The following is a 23,362-nucleotide window of genomic DNA, read 5'->3' as shown; positions in this document are numbered from 1 at the left end:
AAAGAAGGTTTTGACTAATTGTGATTTTAATGTCGCGGTTTACACAGTTCTGTAGCAAAAAATATCAGGTAAACAGCCCATCTGTTGTTGGTGTAGCCAGACTTTACTCCTGTTTTATTATCTTCTACCATAAACTAGACATATATCAAGATAACCTGGACAGAGCTTAGCTTTCAATCAGCGTCAAAAATCCTGTTTTCAGCATACACTATTCAGTGTTTCCATATAACAGCATGACTCTAAAATCTCAGTTATCTACAGCGCAGAAATTTTTAAGACATTTTTCTTTCTGTACATAAACTTCCAGATATTGTTTTTGTCTTAGTAAAATTAAGTCCACTGAAAGCTAGAGAAACAAACAAAACATTAGCACATTGAGCTATAAGCCAGATCTCAAAAATATGTGTACTCCTGGGTTTGGTCTGATTGTCACTGCTTGCTGTTCCTTATTGTTAACTCATTTTTTTCCCTTCGCACAACAGACTTCAGACCAATGCAGATGACTGTGGCACTTGTTGAAGCCCTCTCAATACTTCCACCTGTTGGGGAGATCTGTTGTATGCTTCTACCATATGGTTAACAAATTATAAAAAGCTAATTATAACAGTTAAAAATTATAACATATAACTGTCACCTGACAATTATATCACGGGATCCCTCCACAGCATCTTCATAGCATCTGCTTGGCATCCAGCACTTCATCCTATTCTCAGTGTTGTCCTCCTTTCCTGTTTCTAGACCTTCCTGTTAAAACACTCATTCTCTACCCTGCTACTGGTTTATTGAGCTCTATCAATTCTCTCATTTTCAAATGGCAAAAGGAATACATAGCACATCTGGTGTTGAATGAACCCACACCACACTGCTGGAGTGGCCTTCAGACAAATTAAGCAAAATCTAGGGCTTCACTACAGAGTAAGCTGAACAAAAATATGTCTAAAACCTTCTGATAATGAACTGGCAGAATAAGCAGCAGCATGTGGTGACATGCAGGGGACAGATGTGGTTTCCATGTGGATGCAGTAAAAACTTCCCTTATAGTCCTCACCTCATCTCTTCTGCCCCTGACAGAAAACAGACAGAGAGAGGGCAGGAAGGCACAAAAGGCTTCATAAAGTTTAACCTGCTTAATACTGAACATAACCTTGCTACAACATTTGAATGTGCCATCTGTCTCATCTATGCAATACTCTCAATCACATATATGTATTTTCAGAGCTGACAGTGCAAGAAAATAACACAAAACTAACCATCTTCCAAACCTGTGTCCCTGCTACAAACATGCTGAGATTTTAAGATTCCAAATAGCAAGAAAAGTTGTTTTTAAGGTGTCATGGACTCTACTCAAAAGCTCCTGTGGTTAAGAGGTGAGGAAACACCTTCATTTAGCCTCAAAATACAGTTCATAAACCTTATCTGCATCTGCCACTAAGTGTTGGACTATTCAGTCACAGCACAGCCTCAGCACAAGTCTGGGATGCTGGCTCAGACTGATCCCCACCTTTCGACCTCACAATCAGCATTGTCACTGCCAAGGTACAAGACTGTTCTCAACTCAGAAGGTGTTTCTCTGGCTTACCTTTTCTCTTCAAAATTATTCTGCAAATTTACACACAGAGCAACACTGTGACTTTTGAGATGTGAACTCTGATGTAATTGTGATTTCTTGACTATAGGTATCATGTAGTACAAAACCACTAAAAATGAGAGATTTGATTGTAGTCATGTAGATACCATGCACTGAGACGAGTTTATTTATCCAGTAGTTAGCAGTTACTGAAGACAAGGTTTCAATGCATAAGCAAATATAAAACAATTTCTCAAGAGCAAACATGTCAAATAATATTCAATTACTTGGTTGCTATTGTCATGGTTAAATCTCAACTAGCAACTCAGCCCCACACAGCTGCTCACTCACTCCCACTCGGTGGGACAAGGAGAGAATCAGAAAGGCAAAAGTGAGAATACTTGTGGGTTGAGATACTAAAAACTTAGTAGGAAAAGCAAAACCCACAAACACAAGCAAAGCAAAACAAGGTATTCATTTACCACTTCCCATGGGCAGGTGGGTGCTCAGTCATCTCTGAGAAAGCTGGGCTCCATCGCGAGTAACAGTGACTTGGGAAGACAAACGTCTTTGCTCTGAATGTCCCACTCTTCCTCCTTCTTCCCCCAGCTTTATATGCTGAGTACAACACCATATGCTATGGAATATCCCTTGGGTCAGTTGGGGTCAGCTGTCCCAGCTGTGTTCCCTCTCAACTCGTGCACCCCCAGCCCACTCCCTGCTGGGGTGGGGTGAGGAGCAGAAAAGGCCTTGGCACTGTGTAAATACTGCTCAGCAGTAATGAAAACATCCCTGTATTAACCCTGTTTCCAACAGAAATCCAAAACACAGCCCCATACAAAGTACTGTGAAGAAAATTGTCTATCACATCCAAAACCAGCACAGCTATCCAGAAGGAGGTGGTCAACAGTGACAGTTGCTGAATGTTTGGGAATTCATAGAGAATGTGACAGAAGTTAAAGACAAGGTGTCTTGCCTTGCACCAAACATCACAACAGGTACTGACACTGGCTTATAGCACTATTTCTTCCAATATCAAAAACTGCACTCATTATTTTAATTTTTTTCTTTTAAAAGGGTCACACACAGATTGTTCCTGACAACACTGCTACGCCAAACAAAGACTAGCTTTGAAGAGAATGAGACAGTGAGAAAGAGACCTACGTTAACAGAGGTAGGAAGATGGTAAAGAGTACAGCAGATCCGACCTAGTTCTGTCACATAGCAAAATAAGCTTCCAAGCAGTAGTTTATGATAAAATTCTTATGAAATGGTTGTGTTACCATATGAAGTTGCAGCCCTTGTGAAAACTAAAGCAAGGTCTAAGAAATCTGAGAGGCAGAGCACCAAAAACATAAATCTGAAAAAAACCCTGCATTGGAAACAGGAATCGTGCCAAAGCATCACAGACTCCCCAGACAAGTAGGAGGGAGTCAATGTGCTGCACAGAAACTGACAGCATCACCACAGGCCATGAGAAGAGATACTTACACCAGATCTGCTCTCAGAAAGGCATAAGAGGTATTGCCGGATACTTATGCATCAAAACACTATGAGAACAATTTTAAATGAAAAGGGATATTTTAATTAAAAACAGAAAATCTAGTATCACATAGCCAAAAGTTAGTAAGAGCTTGAAAACAAAGTGCCTGAACTAGTGTTAAATACAGCACATTTTAAACAGTGCTACTGGAGCATATGGCTAATAAGGTCCTTTTTTCTTTTCTTTTTTTTTTTTTTAAGGTATGGCAGTGATGTTGATAGAACAAAAAATTGAATATTAGCTTAAAAAAGGAAGGTTTTTGTTCATATAAAAACAGTTTACATGTGGCAAAACACATGTGTCTTGGTTTGTGAGGGCTGTGTTCCAGTCCCAAGCAAACGATCCAAGTATTTTGCTAATGTGTAACAATCAAACTATGCCCTTTTTCTCTCAGATGCCAAAGCCACTGATCATGCAAACAGTCAAAACACCACTTGCATATCAAATGGAATCTTATCTAGATAAAATTTCAAATAAAACAAAAGTAAAAAATGCCAAGCTATGTGAATAAATCTCCTTTTAGTTCAAATTTAATTAAGAGATTAAAAGGGAGATTTAAATGGATATTAAACCTAAGCAGAGTTTGCTCTTTAAAAATTCAGTTTAGTTATAATTTACATTCACAAGCCAGATGTATCTAATTATATGGTGTTCATTCAAAGAATCATATTGATTTCTGCTTGTTCCAAATTAGCTTTAAATCAGTTTATTATTTGCCTAAAGCTTAGACTGAGGCCACAAAGAATCTGGAAGAGTCCTTGCAAGAGCTGGATTTCTTCTAGGAAAATATTAACTAAGACTATGCTGAACAAGTACTGAAAAATCAATACCCAAAGAAATTTAAGAGTTCATCATTGATGGCACTCTGGGAGGGAAGATTTTCAGCACTTGCTTTCCCCAGTTTACGGTGCCATTTTTGTAACTAAAACATACTTTAGAAAACAGTACTTCAGGCTGGTCCAAGTGAGAGGGACTTGTCCACCAGAGCAGAAGCATCTTCTGCTTCTTCTTCCTTTACATCTACCATACCAGTATAGGCATGTGGTGTCCACTTAGAGAAGATCCCAGTTATAGCTCACCTTTAATTTTTTTTTCCTTTGGCTAGAAGAATTTTAACCTAAACTAGCTCTCTGATTTTTTTTTAATATAAATATATAATAAATGAATTGTGGCTGAAAGTAAACATTTCTCTCAAAAAGGCGGCCTTGGATGATCTCTAATCTAGTTATGACAACTGAAAATTCCTTACCTTGATCATTTTCCCCTATATTAAGCAGGCTTACACTAGTGAGCAATGTAGGCAAATTTCAGATATAAACTCTGCTTAGCGTTTCAACATTACATTAAAATCTCAATATTGGACTTTTATTGATTGCTCTAAGTTCCAATAAAAACAAACAAAACACATCAAAATTTTAGCTGGAGCCTAGATGAGTTTATTTAGTAGAAGCATGTCTAACCTTTCAAGGATTTTATCCACTTTACAGGAAACTCTTACTTCAGCTCTTAGAATGCTTTAGCAACAATTATAACACAGTTTGCATTCTGAGGTCAGGCCAAACTGATTACCATTTCACAGGGTTATTGCAATACTTTCATGAACTATTTCAAGTATTCACTTTCAAAAAAAAAAAATCTGGATAACAAAATCTAAACAAGCCTTCTTAGACTTATTGCTCAACATCTCATCTGCAGAAAGCTGAATTACTGGCACATAACTAAGATGATTTACTTGTTCAGGCAGATGGTCTGTCAGGGCTGTGCTACTGCAATTCTTCCTAAAGGCTGAGGACTTCACAATGTGTTTCCAAAATCTGAGGCTCAGTATGGACAATAGCCGATATCTTTGTCCACTCTAGAAAACAAATGGGACAAGAAAACAAATAAAGATTGCCATTGACTCTGCCACTCTTGGCACATAAGAATCTGGCACTTTGATCAGAAATCCCATGTAACAAACTTCCAAGCGTTGCACAAAGATGAAGTCTCATAAGAAATCCACCCACTCCCCTCTGTGCATCCCACATTCACCTCACTCGTGACATCTGTCAGTGACTGATTTAGATCACAGAGCATTTGCTGGTGGTTTTGACCAGTGCCACGAGGTGGCAACAGTATCCTGAGTCAAACAGAGCTGGTCTTCAGGACTGTGTTTTGCTCCAGTCTAGGGAACAGAGCAGGACCAGCAGCACAGAGTGGTACAAATGTCAAGTGAGAGGCTTCACGTACAGCCTGGCAATAGCATTTCATATTGTAACTCACACAGAAAGGCTGAAATTGTGACTCTGCATGCCAGAATGGCAAGTCTGGAGAACTAAAGGCTTCTGAAGTGGCGGCCATCATCTGATATCAGTCATCAGAACATCAGGCAGCACCAAAAAATATCTATCATTTTCTCCAACCCAAATGCCAGATATGTTTGAAAAAAAAAAATATCTAGATGATACTTACTAAGACTGCAATACAGCAGATGTTACAGTGGTAACAGCTTGGCTCCATGAAGTTAAAACCACACTAAAATTTCAAGTGTCACTTCAAAATATGGATACAACTGTGCTACTCATGATACTCACCCCTTGCTCTCTGCTTCTGCCTGCCAAGACTTGCTTCAGCCCTGCTCTGCCTGCATGCTTTTCCTTTCCCTATCCTGCCATTGCTCTTCCAGAAATGGGATAATTCTTTCTTCCTTCAGAGGGGAGGCATTGAGTTACTTATAACTCAACTTTCCAGCTACAGAGTCGGTGTCAGCCCTTCTTCATACCGAACACGCAGGATTCTTTTGCAGCCAGAGACACTGGATAAATCAGGGGGACAATGGATCATTGAGGGGGACAGTGGATGAAACAGGGGCCTGGACTGGAGTAGGTCTCTTCTGTTTCAGGAATTCAAACAGGATAAGGGGGACTCTTCACTGTAGTCAGCTCAGTGAAGAAGTGGCTATGCCGAAAGCTCCTGCGTCCCCAACACGGTACAGATGGGGTGAAAGAGCAGTAGGGAGGACAGTGTGGGAAGGGAGAGATGAGTTCCAGCACTCATCAAGTCATTGGGAATCCTGACGGCCTCTCACCTGATATCTAGCTGTGATACCAGGTCTGATGTCAGGAAGCCTCAAATAGTAGTGATCTACTGTGCAGAATTAAAATGCCCACCATAAACAAGGAGTGCCATGGATAAAGACTGCACATACAACCTCAACTTGGCCAGCAAAACAATCCCAAGTATTAGGCTTTTCTTCATGTTACTCCCAGGAGAAGTCAGCGTCTCATTAATTCTGTCAGAATTCAAAAGTTCAGAACATTTGTTTATTTTCTTCTGAAAACTAAGAGCAATTCAAATGGTGAAGAAAGGACGGTATACCTAAAATTAGATAATAGCTGATGTCTCCGTACACTGTAAAACTGCAATTATCTCAGGACCACACCCCTCTCCAATATTTTTCCGCCAAATATTTTTTCTGCATGTCAATTAAAACCTCTAGAAGACATTTTTTTAAAAATGCAGGTAATTTATAGAAAGAGATGCAATAAGAAAAATTAGGATATTCTAGTTTAATCAGTGCTGGGTAGAGACAACTGCCTACCATGTTTTTAGATGTGTATGAAAGTAAAAGAAGTACTTAATCTATGTTTTCTACTTCCTGGTTGCCTTAGAGCATTTAATCCTAAATGTATGTACAAATGCATTCACATTCCCCATCAAAACAGAAGAAGCAGGAACTGCCACCACTTAAACACCACTTTAACATTCCCATTACTCAAAACAACACTATCTAATCAAGTAAGATTTTCCCCAAAATCTCGATCCATATTTTAAGCCAGTGCAGAGTTATCAAGTTTTTCATGTCTGTAACTGAAACTGAAAAAACCAAATCTCCATTCTTTAACAAATACCAGAAATTACATGCTTGTCTTAACCGTGGAACTAAGAGAATGGCACCAGAAAACACATTAACTGAAAGCAATAAAACAGCATCTATTTAGCACAAAGCTCATAAATTCACTTGGCTACAGAGCTGTTTCATTCAAATGGGATTTTTATAACCAAACAGGCTTACTTGATCTCAGAACAGTTGACTGCATGTAGAGAACAGCAGCAAGTCTAGTCGATGAACCGAAAAGCAGAGCTGAAGTGTAGCATTATGAGGCCAGGTTACAAATATATTTGACTCAACGCTAATGCAATGTCTTCCCAAAACAGATTATTCCAACATCTACATAACACAGCTTATTTTTAACATCAGGAAAAAGCCAGAAGGAACTCACCTGAGAGTAAACAGTGAACATGTTTGGGCAACATAATACTAAAGCCACCATGTTTCCCCATTTCCTGAGTGTTTGGTTTCACAATTCTCTGTCATTTTCACTCCATAGTTTATACTGTAAATGCAGACTGACCTTCAAGCTTGTGACCAATCCTTGACAGCTCCTCAACAGTCACTGCACAGATAATCTAATTTCTTTCCAAAATTCCTATGGAACTTAAACACAGCAGACTCCATATCTGGAAATCTTTAAGTAAGTATATCAGTCTATCAAAGTGAATCAGGGATAAAGAAGAGAAAACATCTTTGCAAAAATCACAAGCATCACAAAAAACCTAAGGATAATGTTGATCCTAATGACTGCAAGGAAAAAATGAAAAATTCCAATTTGTCATAGTGGATTTCTGGTCTTTATTCAAATATTTATCATTAACAGGTGAAATACAAACACTTAATAGTGAATGAATAGGCAAATAAAGAAAAAATAACCTACTACACTAAAATATGCAAGTATCTAACACCAATAAAGTAAATCTGTCTTAATATAAAACTTGGAGAAAAGGAATGTCAAAAACTTTTTAAGAAATTACTACTCAAAACTGAAATTTTGTGACAACTGATTTCTGACAAACACTGTTGTTTTGTCTGAAGAGTTGTGAACTTGATTTTCTTATTTCTCTAGCTTTTAAGAAGCATGCAAGTACACTCAGGGAGAAATGCTGCATTTTAAAGTCCTAAGGTATAACAAATGTCAGTATCCCCTGCATGATTCTGGACAACAGAGATTCTACAGAGCCTTCACTGATGATGCAGTCATGCACACATGGAGCTCCTGTGTGGTACCTCCTGTCTGTCTATTTCTTCCGGATCCTTTAAAATACAGAATCTATGAATATTTACCTTTTGAAGAGTGTTACACATTAATGCTATCTCCTTCTTCTAAATCCAGCTTTAAAATTCTTTGCAGAACTATAGATGTACTCAGACCAATGTGCACAACAAAACCCAGAAACCACTCATAGTTAATAACATTTGTGCAACAAAGATCTGAAAGAAAGTAATGTACTTGATGACCACAAAGATTTATGCTCATCTTATCTGATCTCCAACTCAAACCTACTTACGGCTTTTCACCAATTGGTTTCTAAATGAATTCAAAATTGAACTGGATTACAAATGCTCGACCTTGACTGAGACTTGAAATAAGAACCCTTTTATTATCTTGAAGCTATTTCTAACCTCAGTATATAAAGAAAAACAAACCCCACAAATGACATTTAGTCCAAATTAATGCATTAGCAACTTCCATGAACGGAAAGGCCTTGTTTCAGAGGTCCAGGATATGATTTTTTTTTTGAAACAGGCAGTACCTTTCCATGTGAAGTAGGACATCTCTCTCCAGAGAGAGGCTAGGACCTCATGCATGTCAATTTCTCCTACTGATGCCCAGGAAAGTCCTTACCTAACCTACTGGTGGCTGTGAATCCCATTTAAGTTGTCCAGCTCTCTTCAAGGGTGCTGATGCCTGACGCAGAGCAGTGTGCTGAAATCCCCTTATCCATGCTGTGAAATGAGGCAGCAATTTCCACCCCCCACCCCCGTATTTCTTACAGCAAAACCCTCTGGTATAAAGCAACAAATTTTTCCTTTGACATAGCACTGATTTCATAGGGTAAAAACAGAGTAACTACAAATATCTACTCTAAAACTCCCTCATAGGGAAGTTAATTATTCACAGATGGTTTATGCTAAAACTCAAACTAGACATAAATGTTATTTTGACTAAATAAGACAAATGAAACTGTATCTTCTGCACCTCAGCAGAACTAACAACCCCCAACAACTAAACAGTGTCTCTTTTTGCAGTGAACCGGAGACTAGCTCTATTGATCAAAGTGTCTGATATACCCTCAGGGGAAAAAAAAAAAAAGGTTAGCAACAGTCCAGGTAGTGACAAAACACATCAACAGTCAGCATCTGTGAAGGCACTCTTAAGGCTCTTGTTTAACGATATTTGCAATACCTGATATGCCATCAAAATGAAATATGTATTTCTACTTTTATATACATTTTGGTGATTACAAAGTTTTGGGAACCAGTTTCATTACAAAAATTAAGTAATTTCTTTTTAGCCCAAAGGTTTGTTTTGAATATATTCAGCACCCTACCACAAGCCTGTGTCATTATTCTGGTCTGCATAAACCTTGATTTATTATAAAATAAGACAGCTGTATTAAACAACTGTCTCCCTGGTATACTGTTCAGAAATAGTCCTAAGACATGCACACTTCATTCACAAAGCATAATGCCTTCCAAATTTAACTCCGCTGTATTCCTAATTGTTTATGTTGGCAGTAACCAATACCACTCACATTATGACTAAGTACGACTGGAGATGCTGGGTCAGGAGAAGTGCTCCATCTTCTCCCTCTGGGAGGACTCAAATAGCTGGAACATGCTGCTGGATTCTTGGTCTCTTTACAGTCTTTGAATATTAGAATAAGTTGACAGCACTTGAGGCAGAAAGCCAGAGGACTATGAATAAGAATATGGAACATATCTGGAATTATCTGTAGTGATTAATAAACAGCCTTCGCATCTCCTTCAAACAAGTGCTCATTCATGTTCACCATCCTTGTCCCCCAGAAGAAACAGCAGACCACTCAAGGTTGCAACCTTGAAAGGCTCCTCTCCAAAAGATATCAATGCCTGATTAAGGTGCCCTGTGAAATGCTATCCCTGATCAAAAGAAAATACTAAGGAACTAATTTGACTAACCCTGTGTTTAAAACTGACAAGCAAAATTCGTGGGGCTGAGAAACACACACATTAATGCATCTGAGACAGTCTAGTTGACATGGGGAAGCATTTGGTAAGGGAAGCTGTCCCAGCATTCCCAGGATTCCTGACAGTTTTTTGAAGATGAGGCAGAAATGCTCAGTGAAAACTCATACCTCATTTCGTTTAGGTAGAACATGTTGATATTCATTGCTTTAGACATCTGGCAGCAGCCTATTCCAATCTTTGTAGCATTCAGACACCAGAAGAAAGCCTCAGACACCAGAAGAAAGCCTCAGAGCCTTTGTCACTCTTCAGACTTGTCACCATACATTTCAAGAGCTTTGGGAAAGGCCCCAGACTCTGGTAGCAGCAGATGCTGGAGGTATATGCCACCTTTGACTGAGGTGGTAGGGTGAACACTACCTGAGACTGAGCAGGGAGGAAGGCATCCAGATGCACTGCTAGGAATCAGTAGGCTCAGAAATAGAAAAGCCACTGTTCTTTAAAGTAAAAAAGAAAGGTAAGGCCTAGGAATTCTTATTTCAAGTTGTGTTATTTTGAGCTTTTGTCCTGGACCTCTCACTAGCAGCCCAGATGTTCAACCAAACTGAGTTATGTTGTAAGACAACCTCCCAAAAGTCAATGACTTCCCTACATAGGAAAAAGATCTCATACTTTTGTTTATATGATATATTATGGTTGTTGACTGTCAACACTAAAGCATGATAGCTGTTCATTCAGTGGGCAAATGCTAGACATCCCTCCACACTGCATGGAGCTGCTGTGCAGAGGTACACAAAAATGCTGTGCCTTAACCACCCAAGTGTACTACTAAGCTGAAGAGAGTAGCTTCCATGTCATCTGAATCTGGATAGGTTGCTCCCCCCAAAAAGCCCTTGTCTAGCCTTGCAGCATTCAGAAAGAACTTAAAATTCTCAGAATGACTGCAATCACAGCTATCTTCAGGGACTGTTGATGCCTTGCATCATTTTATGTGGAATATGGCAGCTGATGGCATCACACACTCCACTACAGTTAGGCAGGATATCATAAATCTAAGAATTGATGTTCACGATTATACCACTGCAAAGAAATGGAAAATGTACATTCTGTGTCCAAATGCATAACACAGGAAGAAGAAAAACACACCACTTCTGGCAGGCGTCCAAAGACGTGGTGGTGAGATAGCTGGAGGTCAAGACAGGAAGAGTATCAGCAACAGCGCTGCTTCCTTTTCTGAATATATGGATGAGTACAACTCGTCGTAATGTTAAGTAACAGAGGCAGAGTTTGCGGTTCTAGAGAAGGTGAAATTATGGTTTAGCTTCTTTCAGAGACAGGGAAGAAAATGAAGAGGAACACCTCAATGGCAAAGCTCTATCCTCGCAGTTGTGATTCCAGCATCTCTTGTAGGGAAAATTCAAAGCAAGATGATCTTCTGGAAGAGTAATGGAATCAGCTTACTTCTTTGAGGAAAGGAAATTATTTTAAGCATTTAAGTCTAGTGAATATAAACTATTTCAATAGTTTATATGCAAATACTTGAATATAAAATTATTTCAATTTGTTGTGCTAACATTTGTTGTGTTTAGTAGCTTGGCAGTACAAACTTTAACACAAGCATATGCAGATTTCTGTCAAAAGAGCAGAGTAAAGCTATCTTCTTCACAGTCAATAGTACCAGGCAAGTGAGTTCAAGATGGATAAAGAAGACACCAAGTTAAGCAGTAAAACCATGTGAAATTTGTGCTTTCCAAGAATTTCATTTAGGTAGAACACGTTGATATTCATTGCTTTAGACATCTGGCAGCAGCCTATTCCAATCTTTGTAGCATTCAGACACCAGAAGAAAGCCTCAGAGCCTTTGTCAGTCTTCAGACTTGTCACCACACATTTCAAAAGCTTTGGGAAAGGCCCCAAACTCTGGTAGCAGCAGATGCTGGAGGTATATGCCACCTTTGACTGAGGTGGTAGGGTGAACACTATTTGAGAAATCACTGAACTGCAGCAGATGAAGAACAAAGCATGGTTACATGCTTTCATGTCCCTGTATAAAAGGAAGCATCTTGAGGTTGTATGAGTACAAATAAACTAAAATTTAAAGAAATGAGCTTTAAAGTACTAAAGGAATAAACTTCAAACTATTAAAAGAAATAATTTATGTTTTAAACTATTTTTGAAGCAGAGTGACTGACACACATGATCATACATACAAGGAAATCACCAGAAAGGTGATTTATGAATTCTCTGAATGCCAGAGAGTACTCTGCCACCTGACTTAATCTTACCTGCTCTGAAAGGAGCTGGAGAAATCAGCTATCAGTAAGCATCTATCTGACAGTGGAGAAAAAAAAATGCCAGGGGGCAGATTCCTCTGCAGTTTCCTTACTCTACCTTTGAACCTCAGAACATATTAAGCTCTTAATTAAGAAAAAGATATGTTCTTTACAGTACTAGAAACCTCCCAGTTCATGCACTGCTGCAAAGTTGAAGGTCTGGCTGGGTGACAGAAAAATTAAGGATACCAGTGAAGCATATGCCTTAGCAACTTTTGCTGCTATGAACTTACACTTTTCTAAAAACATAGCTAGAAGTTTTCCTCACTCTAAACATTAATCACTTGTGAACATAAAGAGGAGATCTACCAGACCAGACCAAGGGTAAGTTTGTCCCAGGTCTCTGCCTTCAACAGCAGCCAAAAGCAGGAAGAGCACAAGACATCTAAAAAGGTACCACAACCAGTCACCATCCTGACCACCTGCAGTTCAGGATCCACCAGAGGCAGAGATGGCAAGGCTGGTAGGTAATTACATGGAAAACAAAGGAATTTCAGAAAGCAATTGAGTTAATAAATAAAGAAAAACATAACAGGAAGGATTAGGAACATATTTAAAAGTTCATAAATCTGTAGCTTGGGAAACACATCTCATAACTCATTAGGTTAAAGCTCTTAGCTCGTATAATTCGTAAACAGCAGAGGACACCACCATATTGATGACTAAGAATTATGACAGCATTTACTTAAAGGATTTACATGGAAACTACTTACATACTGAAACATCTGTGCAACTTTTTCGTGTTTTAAAGTTATAAATGCATTATTTATTATTTGCTGGATCCAGTCCCAGTACCAACCTATCTACACTTCTTAAATATTACAAAATTAGACAAAATTTATTCTAAGTCTTTAAGGACTAGCATTTAATAATTGTTTTAATTTACAACAATTAAGGGTCCTAAAAATAGGAGTTATCTGTTTATACTGTAAAAGTAAACCTGAAATTAGAACAAAAGTCATATTATTTATAAGACATTTGAAATACTTTTGTTCATTTATGTCAATGAAAAAAAAATCCCTAAACAATGTACTCTTCAGCTTGAAGAAGTCGGAAAAAATCCTGAACAGTAAAATCATACATCTATAGCTACCCAGCCTTCACCACTCTGCTTCAGCAGATAACTAAATACAGCTGTAACAGGGAAGCAACTCACAGCAGCTTTGCTTTTCTGTATGGTTTTGTTTTGTTCAAGTATCTCTGTCACAACTAATATTACTTCAAGTGGTCTTCCATACTGTGGATTTTAGAGAACGAGAGAAGAATTGCAGCAAATAACACAGGACTCAGTCTAACCAGTTCAAGAACTAATATAATTTTAACTTTCTCATGTATTTTGAAAACAAGACTGCAGATCAGGATTAAAGTTTTCCTCCCTTAGTTCAAGTATTTTGAACAATCTCAGTCCTTCCTTCACACGCACTGACTTGCCATTTGCTACACAAAAACAACTAAACAACTGCTAAGGAAGCGTAGTTTTAGAACTCTGTATGTTTGCTAGTATAAACATAAAAATATTTTGACATGGATATGTATGTCAGCTACACATTGTTTATTAAGATGTTTAGACAGCAAAGGGCTTTTTTAAAACACAATATCCACATGTGGATTGCAGATGGCACATAGGTCCTTCTCATATACATCCAGCAATTCAACCCTGACACTGCTGATACTGAGAGGCAGATATTTCTAAGAGCTAACTACAAAATTAAATCATTAGACATAGCCAAAAAAAAGGTTATGATTAATGAAAAAAAACCCCAGTGTCTGGCATCTTCTATTTTCCTTTTATCCATTGTACTTAAGCATTCCTGGGTCAAATGCCCCTGCATTTCAAGGTAAATCTCTCACTTCACTGTGACAAGTGGCATTGATAAATGCCAAACACTACTGTGGCACAACATACACGTTTTGGATCATAAGCCTTACTCAAAGGGAGTTTTTTTCAGGTGTACAAGTTAATACTTGAGAAACAAAGCCAACCTGTATCAAGCACTGAATGTTCCAATAAAAAAAAAAAAAAAAGAAAAAACTGGCTTAAAGAGGATCAAACACTCTTCCTAAAAATATTTCAGAATACAAAAATTATACAAAATTTCCCAAAAAATTCTCATACACAGATGATGACTATACTGATTTAAGGTTGAATACATTATATCTGTAATTTAGGAAAACTTCAAAATATCAAACAACAAAGGGGAATGGAAAAAGGAAAAAAAAAAGAGACCTGACCAACTACTACTGCCTCTTGGTTTACAGCAGTGTTCCTGGTTATGCCACGCTTTTTAAAGAGAGGTTAAAGAAACTGAAACATTATTCAGAAATGGTTATCTCAAAAGTAGGTCATGTGAAAACAAGCTATTATCTTTCCCAATTCAGACTTATTATATGGAAAGCTACTAGTGAACAATTAGTGACTATTAATGCCTAGTTAGACAGTGGTCTTGCTAAAGGAAAAATGGTAACAGGAAGTACTGGGAGGGTATCAAACTAAAAGAAGCCTTCTTCTACAGTTTAGGTAAACTTAAATCTTGCAACATATTTAACCTCAACTTCAGTAATATAACTTGGCTCAAAAGGATGTGAGCGTTTGCACCATGGCTCCCACAAAGCTGAAAGACTTCCTTAACACAGAAAGACAAAACACAAGTCCCTCTGAGGAGGGCTGGTTTCAGTGAAGTGGGATACAGATCAGTATATCTAAGTGCAAAGTCAGATGAGAGACTTCCATGAACACAAATTTTTAAGCATTGCCTCCAACTGAAGAGGTTGCACAATTCCCAACCTCAGTTACACTCACTCTGTCTTCTCCTTTCACCCAGCCTGAGAGCTCCCTGCGGTAGCAAAAGCATGTTTAGCTGTACAACACACCATGACTGAAGAACTGATTCACAGAAAAAGATTGCCGAGGGAAAAATAAAAAAAGGCTAATTGATCTCATAATTGAGTTCCTCAGTCTGATGAACATGAATGTTTTTGCTGACACAAGGAAGGAAATAATACAAGCATTGGAGCAGGACTGCATGACGTTTTTGGCAGCCAAAGATGTGTGTGAAATTAGTGCTTACTGACTTGAATCCTTCAGCAAAGAGAGGATATCATCAACTGGAAGCAAAAGGAAAAGGTACTGTGCCACAAGATCATGCCAAACCAACCAATCTGTTACAGCTCCAAAAAAGATAAGACAACAATGGTGAGACACACAAGACACTCATCTGCATACAAAGGATGATACCGACATTTGGTATGTGACTAAACAATAAAGCACAGTTTCAGCTCTTCTGTAGAGACTCACCAAAGTTACAAACTGTGTGGGCTTAAGGATGCCTTGTTTCTTATCCTGTACCCAGTCATGCAAGTATCACAATCCTCTAACCAATCAGAGACCACACAGGTAAAAAAATTGCTCCAGTCATCTCTTTTCTGTTCTGAGGTTGAAAATTTATTAGCTCACAGTATTTCCTTCAGTTATGCAGCCCTTGACTGCAGCTACCAGTCCAGAGCTGTATCTGTCATGCATAACCCTTTGCGGCTTGATTGCACAGAGACTCCTGCATTTGAAGTAACACTCGTACAACATACTTTTTGAAAAATTCTACTGCTGCGTACCCTAATTCTCAGTTCAAATTTCCATTACATTCAGTCAGGCATTAAGCATTCTCAGTAAGCAAGGGACATTATCTGCCCTCAATAGCTTTTCCTAGGTGTACTGCATTTGTTACTATCTACTGATACTGAGCCCAACTTTCATTCTGACCATCTCAAGACCTAAATTCAGGCCTGCCATGACAATGTCCTTAGCTTGGATATCATTGCATCATACCTGCCTGTCAGCATTGGTGACTGATCCCATTTTTCATCAACCCCTACTTTCATTGCATGGCACGCAGTTCTCATGGTGGAGGTGGGCAAGAAGATGACACCAGAACCACTCCCCACCATATCCTGGGTGATGTGCCAGCACAATACTCACCCCACAGGTTTCCTTTGAGGCTCACATATCCACAGTCTCAATACCTACTGATGCTTGAAATGCTGTATTTTTCAATATAAACAACCATCATCGAGCTTCTCTCCTGCTGACAGGGTATTTATCTTATTAAATTAGGCCCTCCTCATCCTCAAGCCAACTTTAGATGAGCAGCTACCTCAGCAATGCGTGCTGAGAACAAACACTATTTAACCTTCACTTGAAATAAAGATAACTTCACATGCTCACAAGTTTTCCACCATTTCCACCAGCTCAAATGGATGTATCCTGACTACGTTTGCTAAGGAATTGGTCTGTACTCTTTCTCATTTGCAGAAAGTGAAGGAATCAAATATGCTGCATCTCCTTTTGCTTCAGTTACCACTTTACAGCCTTAACTATGCACCAGGACCTCACCAGGTTTACCCAGGACCTCACAGCCCTTGGGCTCCAAAAGCGGCTGCAACACCATCACACACACTGCTCAGAGCAGCTGTCACAGCTAAGCATGAAGAAAAACATGTCTTGTCACATGTTTGCTAATGTGTGCATAAGAATCTGATAGTAATGCAGCCATATGAGCCTGCATGTTGATGATTAGTGTTAGAATCCTAGAATCATTCACCTTGTAAAAAGATCATTGAGTCCAACTGTCTTCTAAGCTGTAACAGAAATGCTGCCACAATGCAACAACAGTTAATGCCAAGGTGTATGTATGCCTGTGGCAGCACAAAAACGCTTAGAGGGGTTGATTTCTGTCACTCCAATAAAAACAGGAGAGAAAAATCATGAGCAGTGATTCCAGCAGAGACAGAACTTCACCTAGAGATGTTATTTATGACAGATGTGTATGTATGTATGCAAACAAAAGCATGTTCTTACCTACATTGCTCAGGAGAGCAGGATTCAAACCACAGGAATCACAAAGTCAAGGGGAGGCAGTGCACAGCATGCAGTAGCAGGCAGAAGAGTTTTGACATATTTACTCTTTCAACAAGCACGCTAATTACAGAAGACCTCAGTCTATAAAAATATCCGGGGTCTGAACAGCAGGTCATAGAAAGAACTAATTCAGCTCATGATATGAAAACAAGGGAGAACAGACCAGCCACAAAAGACAAGTAATCATCAGAAGCCTCCAACACTAGAGCAATCCTTCATCCACCTCTGTAAATAGTGAAAATGCCTGTGCAGAATTAAAATTATGTTTGATCACAATGTGAGATGCAGCTGCTTGCTACAGGGCCACCTGGAGCCTGTGATTCAGAAGGCAGGCTTCTTCCAGCTATCTCTTCCTAAAACACAGCCATCACCATTAGCCTAATGAGATTGGTATAAGTTTATACAAGGCCAGGACTAAAGCAATAAACCTTTCTTATAAACCTTATAAAAAAGAATTAGTCTTAATTATTAATGGCAAAAATTCTGCCAAGTGTCACTAATTTTAAACTAGCAGCATAAACATTAGGAAAAAACATTTAGTTTGCATCCCAAGGTAATAAGTGATAAAACATCAGAAAATACTTTCTATGAGTCAAAGTGAATAGCATTCAATATTAATTGGAGAACAGCAGTGAAATTTATGTCCAAAACATAGTACTATTTTTTTAAAATTGCACAACCAGCAGAACTACAAAAATTGACCATAATTAGTTTGATTCTGATGAGCTTGATATTGTGAATATCACTTTTTAAGTTAAATTTCTTTAAACCCATACACCTACTGAAAAAAAAAGAATCCATATTTAGTAAAGTTGTAAACCCTTCTCTACTTCTGCCATGCTAAAATTTATTTTAACAGACATTTAAGCTTTTTCCTAAAAGCAGCTTGAGAAGTGAGGGTTTTTTTAAAGTCCCTATTTGAAAAACAATGGAAGAGAAGAATCTGAGTGAAAGTAGCTGATGACTGCAACATGAGAGCTCATTTCAGTCTATGACTGGAAAAGCTCATGCTGGTTTTAATATGCATCATCTGAAACAGTCTCAGATTCTTGGCTTCAAACTCTCCAATGAGGAAACCACTATCAGTCACCAAGGGATTGGTCTCCCTGCACAGTCTCTACAACAAATATATTCATTATTTTCCAGGAGGGCAAACAGCTGCACTTCCTGGAATGTGCTGTAACTAGTCATCTTTACCTCCAGGTAATGTTAGCAAAGCTCAATGCATTTGAAATAAAAAAAGACTTTATCCAAAGGACTCTCTGTAAAATTTCCTTACTATATGGCTATTGACAAGGTACACTTCCTTAGGGTTATCTGGTGCTAGACCATAGAATCATAGAATCAACAGGGTTGGAAAAGACCTCCGAGATCATCAAGTACAACCACCACTGTGGTTACAAGGTGGTACTTTATTTGCTCTTCTGAGTTACTGTTAAAATTTCATTCTAGGCTACACAAGTAACTTGTCAGCAGGGTTACAAATTTCCATAATTTTACCTCTGAAAAACAGGTTCTCAATCTACATGTGCTACCCAAGCAAACGTGTAAGGGCTGAAAGCATTCGCTTCCCATGGCTGACAAACAAAACAGGGGTTCTCACAAAACAGGAGAGGTGCATTTCCTTTACAGGTAAACAGAACTGTAAGAAAAAAACACCCTACACCAAAAAGCCTGGTTACCCTGAAACACGTAGTACCCTGCACTAAACTATTTTTCTTCTAAATGATCTCAATAGATGACACATTTCTACTTAAAGCACCTAGAAGTCTGATGTAAATTTAATTTTTTTTCACAAGTTCCTAAAAACTTACATTATACTAGAAGGATCTGGAAGTTTTATAGCTGAACATTAAATGAATTAAGACTTATGCAACCTCCATTTTCTTTTGCATTAGCTAAGAACATCTCTTTTGGGAAATGAGACTCTATTGCAGTTGCATGTCATTCTAAATGGGAAAATCACAAATATAATAAAATATTCTTTGAAATTTCTTACACCAGTGGGATGTTGTCAAAGCCATTAAGGCTATCACCTGGCACAGCCACATGACTGTTTTCACTGTTCTCACCTTATTTGTTTTTCCTAGAGGATTAAGGCCATGCATTGGTTTTCATAATATTAGGCAAACTTTTCCTGAAAAGAATATAGGCTGGTAGGATTTAAAGCAGAATAACTTGTGACTTTCATTACAGGGCCTTTCTGGAACCACCTATTGCCCATCTGTAATGTTCTAACTGCACAGACTAATTACCAAGGTGGGAACTGCAAATATGGTCAAGTGTATGCAAGAGAACCTAAAAAAAAAAAAAAAAAAATAGGGAAATTTGGACATAAAGCTGGGAGGGTGTGCTCGCAGCCCAGAAAGGCAACTGCATCCTGGGCTGCACCAAAAGCAGCACGGCCAGCAGGTCAAGGGAGGTGATTCTCCCCCTCTACTCCACTCCTAATGAGATCCCACCTGGTGTAATGCATCCAGCCCTGAGGTCCCCAACAGAAGGAGGACATGGACCTGCTGGAGTGAGTCTAGAGGAGGCCACAAAGATGATCCAGAGACTGGAGCGCCTCTCCTATGAAGACAGGCTAACAGCTGGAGTTGAAAAGGATCTGGGGCAAACTTTTTCCAGCCTTTCAATACTGAGAGAGGACTTAAAAGACAGATGGTGAAAGACTTTTTACTAGAGCCTGTAGCGACCAGATACGGTAAAATGGCTTTAAACTGAAAGAGGGTAGCTTTATATTAGATATCATGGCTGGGCTTCGCGAACAAAGATTTGGGAAGGGCTCTACCCACATTTGTTACAAGCACACTGGTGGCTAAAAAAGGCCAATATGAGATAGACAAGTCTGGTTGCAAAAGGCACAGCAGAAAGACTCCTTAGGTGGTAAATTCTGCAAAGTGCAATTCTTTCTGCATTGTCTTTTCTCCTCGAGAGTGATCCTGCGTGCGTTCTCAAAGGAAGCAGCAGCGTTATAGATGGTGTGTCTCCAGATCTCCCAATTGGAGGCCAGAGTAGACCAGTTATGATGATCAATATGGCCAAGGCTGAGATGTTGTTTCAGGGAGTCCTTGTATCTCCTCTTCAGGGCTCTTCTCTTGCGGTAGCCAGTGGCAAGTTCGCCATAAAGCAAGATCTTAGGGAGGCGGTGGTCCTTCATCCTTGAGACATGCCCTGCCCAGCATAGCTGTGTTCTCAGCAACATGGCCTCAATACTTGTGACTGCTGCCTGTTCTAGAACAGACCTGTTAGTCACATAATCTGACCAGTGGATGTTTAGGATTGTACAAAGGCAGCATCGATGGAAGCGTTCTAGGAGTCGCAGGTGGTGGTGGAAGATGCCCCATGATTCAGATCCATATAAGAGAGTAGACAGCACAGTGGCTCTGTAAACACTGATCTTTGTACTTTTCTTTAAGTGTTTATTTCGCCAAACTCTTCTAAGAAGCTTTCCAAAGGCACTATATGCCTTTGCTAACCTGTTGTCTATGTCTATCTCTATATCTATATATTAGATATAAGGAAGAAATATTTTACCATAAGGGTGAGGACCTGGAACAGGTTGCCCAGGGAAGCACAGGCTGCCCCAACCCTTTGAACACCCAAGTGTTCAAAGCCAGGCTGGATGAGGCTTTGAGCAACACCACCAGTGAAAGACGTCCCTGCCAACGATAGGGGCCAGGGTTAGACCTAGGCTATCTTAGAAGGTCCCTCCTAACATAGGCCATACTGTGATTCTGAAAAAATGGGAGCACACAGTTAAGGAAATAAATAGAATGCTAGCATGCTGGAATTATCTCTATACTAGGCATTTTCCAAGTAAATACAGGGATAAAGTCTGCTTAAAAACATATGTCATGAGCCATGAATGAAAATGCAAGTCTGAACATCCTGAGTTCTTTCTTGAGTCCTATGCATTGAAAGAGCAAGGAAAAATTAGGTTTTGAGAAGAAATCTAACTTGTGATCCTAAATACTGAAAAGCTTTAATTATAGTAGTTTCTATGTTATTAAGGCAGAAGAGAACACTGTTCAAACATACTGCGCTTACTTCATTCATATGTAACTACATGCAGCTGTTACAGAGAAGTTTAGAGAAACCTGTCTGGATTTGGCACTCAAAAATACAAAAATACAAAAAAACCCAAAAAAAAACCCCAAACAAACAAAAAACAACAACAACCCCCCCCCCCCAAAAAAAAACAAAACCCCACAAACAAACAAAAAAACCAAAAAAACAAAACAAAAACCCAACAAAAACCCAAACAATCAAACAAACAACAAAACCAACAACAAAAAATCCCAAACCAACCTACAAACAAACAAACAAAAGACAAAACCAAAAAAAATAAGAGATCTGAATCATGGGCAGAAAAATAACTTTTAAAGCACATTGCATTTAATGAATCAAATCAATAAATAAACATTACAATCAGATGTCTGAGAAACATTTCTGTGCAAATTATCTCCTAAACTGCGTATAAAAATTGATGTGTTATGTAAGAAAACTATCTTAAATTATACTAATGGTCAAATGCTACCAGTTACTGAAAGCTCTTCATCTAAATTATTGCAAAACACAATAGAAATCAAGCACTTCTATTTGACAGTGTGGAAGGAAGTTTTATCCAAATAGAAAAATCTTAACTGTTCCACTCACATAAAGCAAAACAAGCTTAGAACTTTACAGTGAAAGGTTTCCTCCAACAGACTCTTTTCACCTCAGTTTAGACTTGTTCAAAACAGACAACATTTCAACATCTCGAAGATATTTACCCTGGATCACACAAACGGCTTTATAGCCACCAGTACTAATTCACTTACACACCTCTACTGTCAATAAAAGGTTTTGTGTACTCAAAGAGGAACCTGGTTTACTTCAGTAACTTTACTTACTAGGACATCTTGGGCTGCATTTATATTACACTACTCAAATATCTCCAAGGGTTTTTGGGAGAAGAAGAGCATGAGAAAGAAGAATTTAGTACAAGTCCTGTATAGAAGGATCACACAAACAAAAGGCACTGCAAAATCTGCTAGTCAGACTAGATATTCATATGTATATATGTACATGTATAATGCCAGAGGTACTATAAGAAGAGATGGGTGTAAAACTAATCTGTTGACTTTCTTTAGAGCACTGAAAAAAAGACAGTACTAAGGAGGTAGGCAAGTTACTGCCTGAAGTCTTTCCACAGTTTTTGAATTTCATCTTCTTATTTCACTAGCCTATGTCAGAAAAACTTCATTAGTTTATCTTCCCATTTTCTCTCAGCTGTTAAGCTGCACTGCAAAAATATCATTGCTCTAACACTTTTCCTAAACCACGTGGATTTGTGAACCACCCAGGATTCCCATTTTAAGTAACAGAACTACTCCATCAATGTCTGTTTATAGATAAAAACTAAATTATGCATAAATACCACAACTTGAAATAATTTTAAGGGAGAAAAAACAGAGGGTCTCATTTTAAAGCACTTCACTGACCTACGTTCCCTCAAAGAAATCTTGCACTGAAATTTTCAAAATCTAGATACAAAATAGGAGTTAGTTTTGCTATAAGCTGCCACGCATTGAGTATTACAGAATAACTGCTGCACAATAAATGTGTTTGTACAGACAGTTATTTCCTACTTCAAACATTACTCTTTCCAGCCAAAGTCTTCAGATACAGGAGCATAACTCTGGGACACAATGACCTAGTGCTGTGCTCTGCTGTAGGCTTTGAGGGTCCCAAGAGTTGGTACTATCAGGAGCTGTGGGAGCCCGTCGCAGACATACCTCAGTGTTCTCCCTCATCACCCACCATGGGATAACCTTTCATATGGGTACCTTAAACATTACATCTCCTAAAACTGTCATCAGACAAAACTGATACTCCAGCTCTCAAGCAGACTATACACAGATACAACTTTTGTATGTCAGGTTCTAAGAGCTAGTTATTCTACCACCATGCTATTTGG

At 38.7% G+C, this 23,362-nt stretch overlaps 1 protein-coding gene across 3 annotated transcripts in view; it reads right to left on the bottom strand.

Moving 5' to 3' along the window:
* The window catches only part of TNFAIP8 (TNF alpha induced protein 8), a 61,483-nt gene that overhangs the window by 26,301 nt on the left and 11,820 nt on the right, over window positions 1-23,362 (bottom strand). The window contains exons 1-2 of one of the 3 annotated variants that reach the window (XM_064642626.1): window positions 7,165-7,242; window positions 4,843-4,965 (exon numbers count right to left, since the gene is read on the bottom strand). The exons of 1 other annotated variant lie outside the window; for it this stretch is intronic. In XM_064642626.1, the coding sequence (XP_064498696.1) occupies window position 4,843 (1 nt within the window). In that variant the 5' untranslated portion in view covers window positions 4,844-4,965; window positions 7,165-7,242. Of the gene's footprint in view, window positions 1-4,842; window positions 4,966-7,164; window positions 7,243-23,362 lie in introns of those variants that run through there. One more of the 3 variants, XM_064642623.1, reaches the window with a different exon arrangement.

The sequence above is a fragment of the Pseudopipra pipra genome, chromosome Z, assembly GCF_036250125.1.
Source record: "Pseudopipra pipra isolate bDixPip1 chromosome Z, bDixPip1.hap1, whole genome shotgun sequence".
NCBI lineage: Eukaryota > Metazoa > Chordata > Aves > Passeriformes > Pipridae > Pseudopipra > Pseudopipra pipra.
Note: the sequence above shows the minus strand (reverse complement) of the source record. Positions and strands in the feature narration are given on the sequence as shown.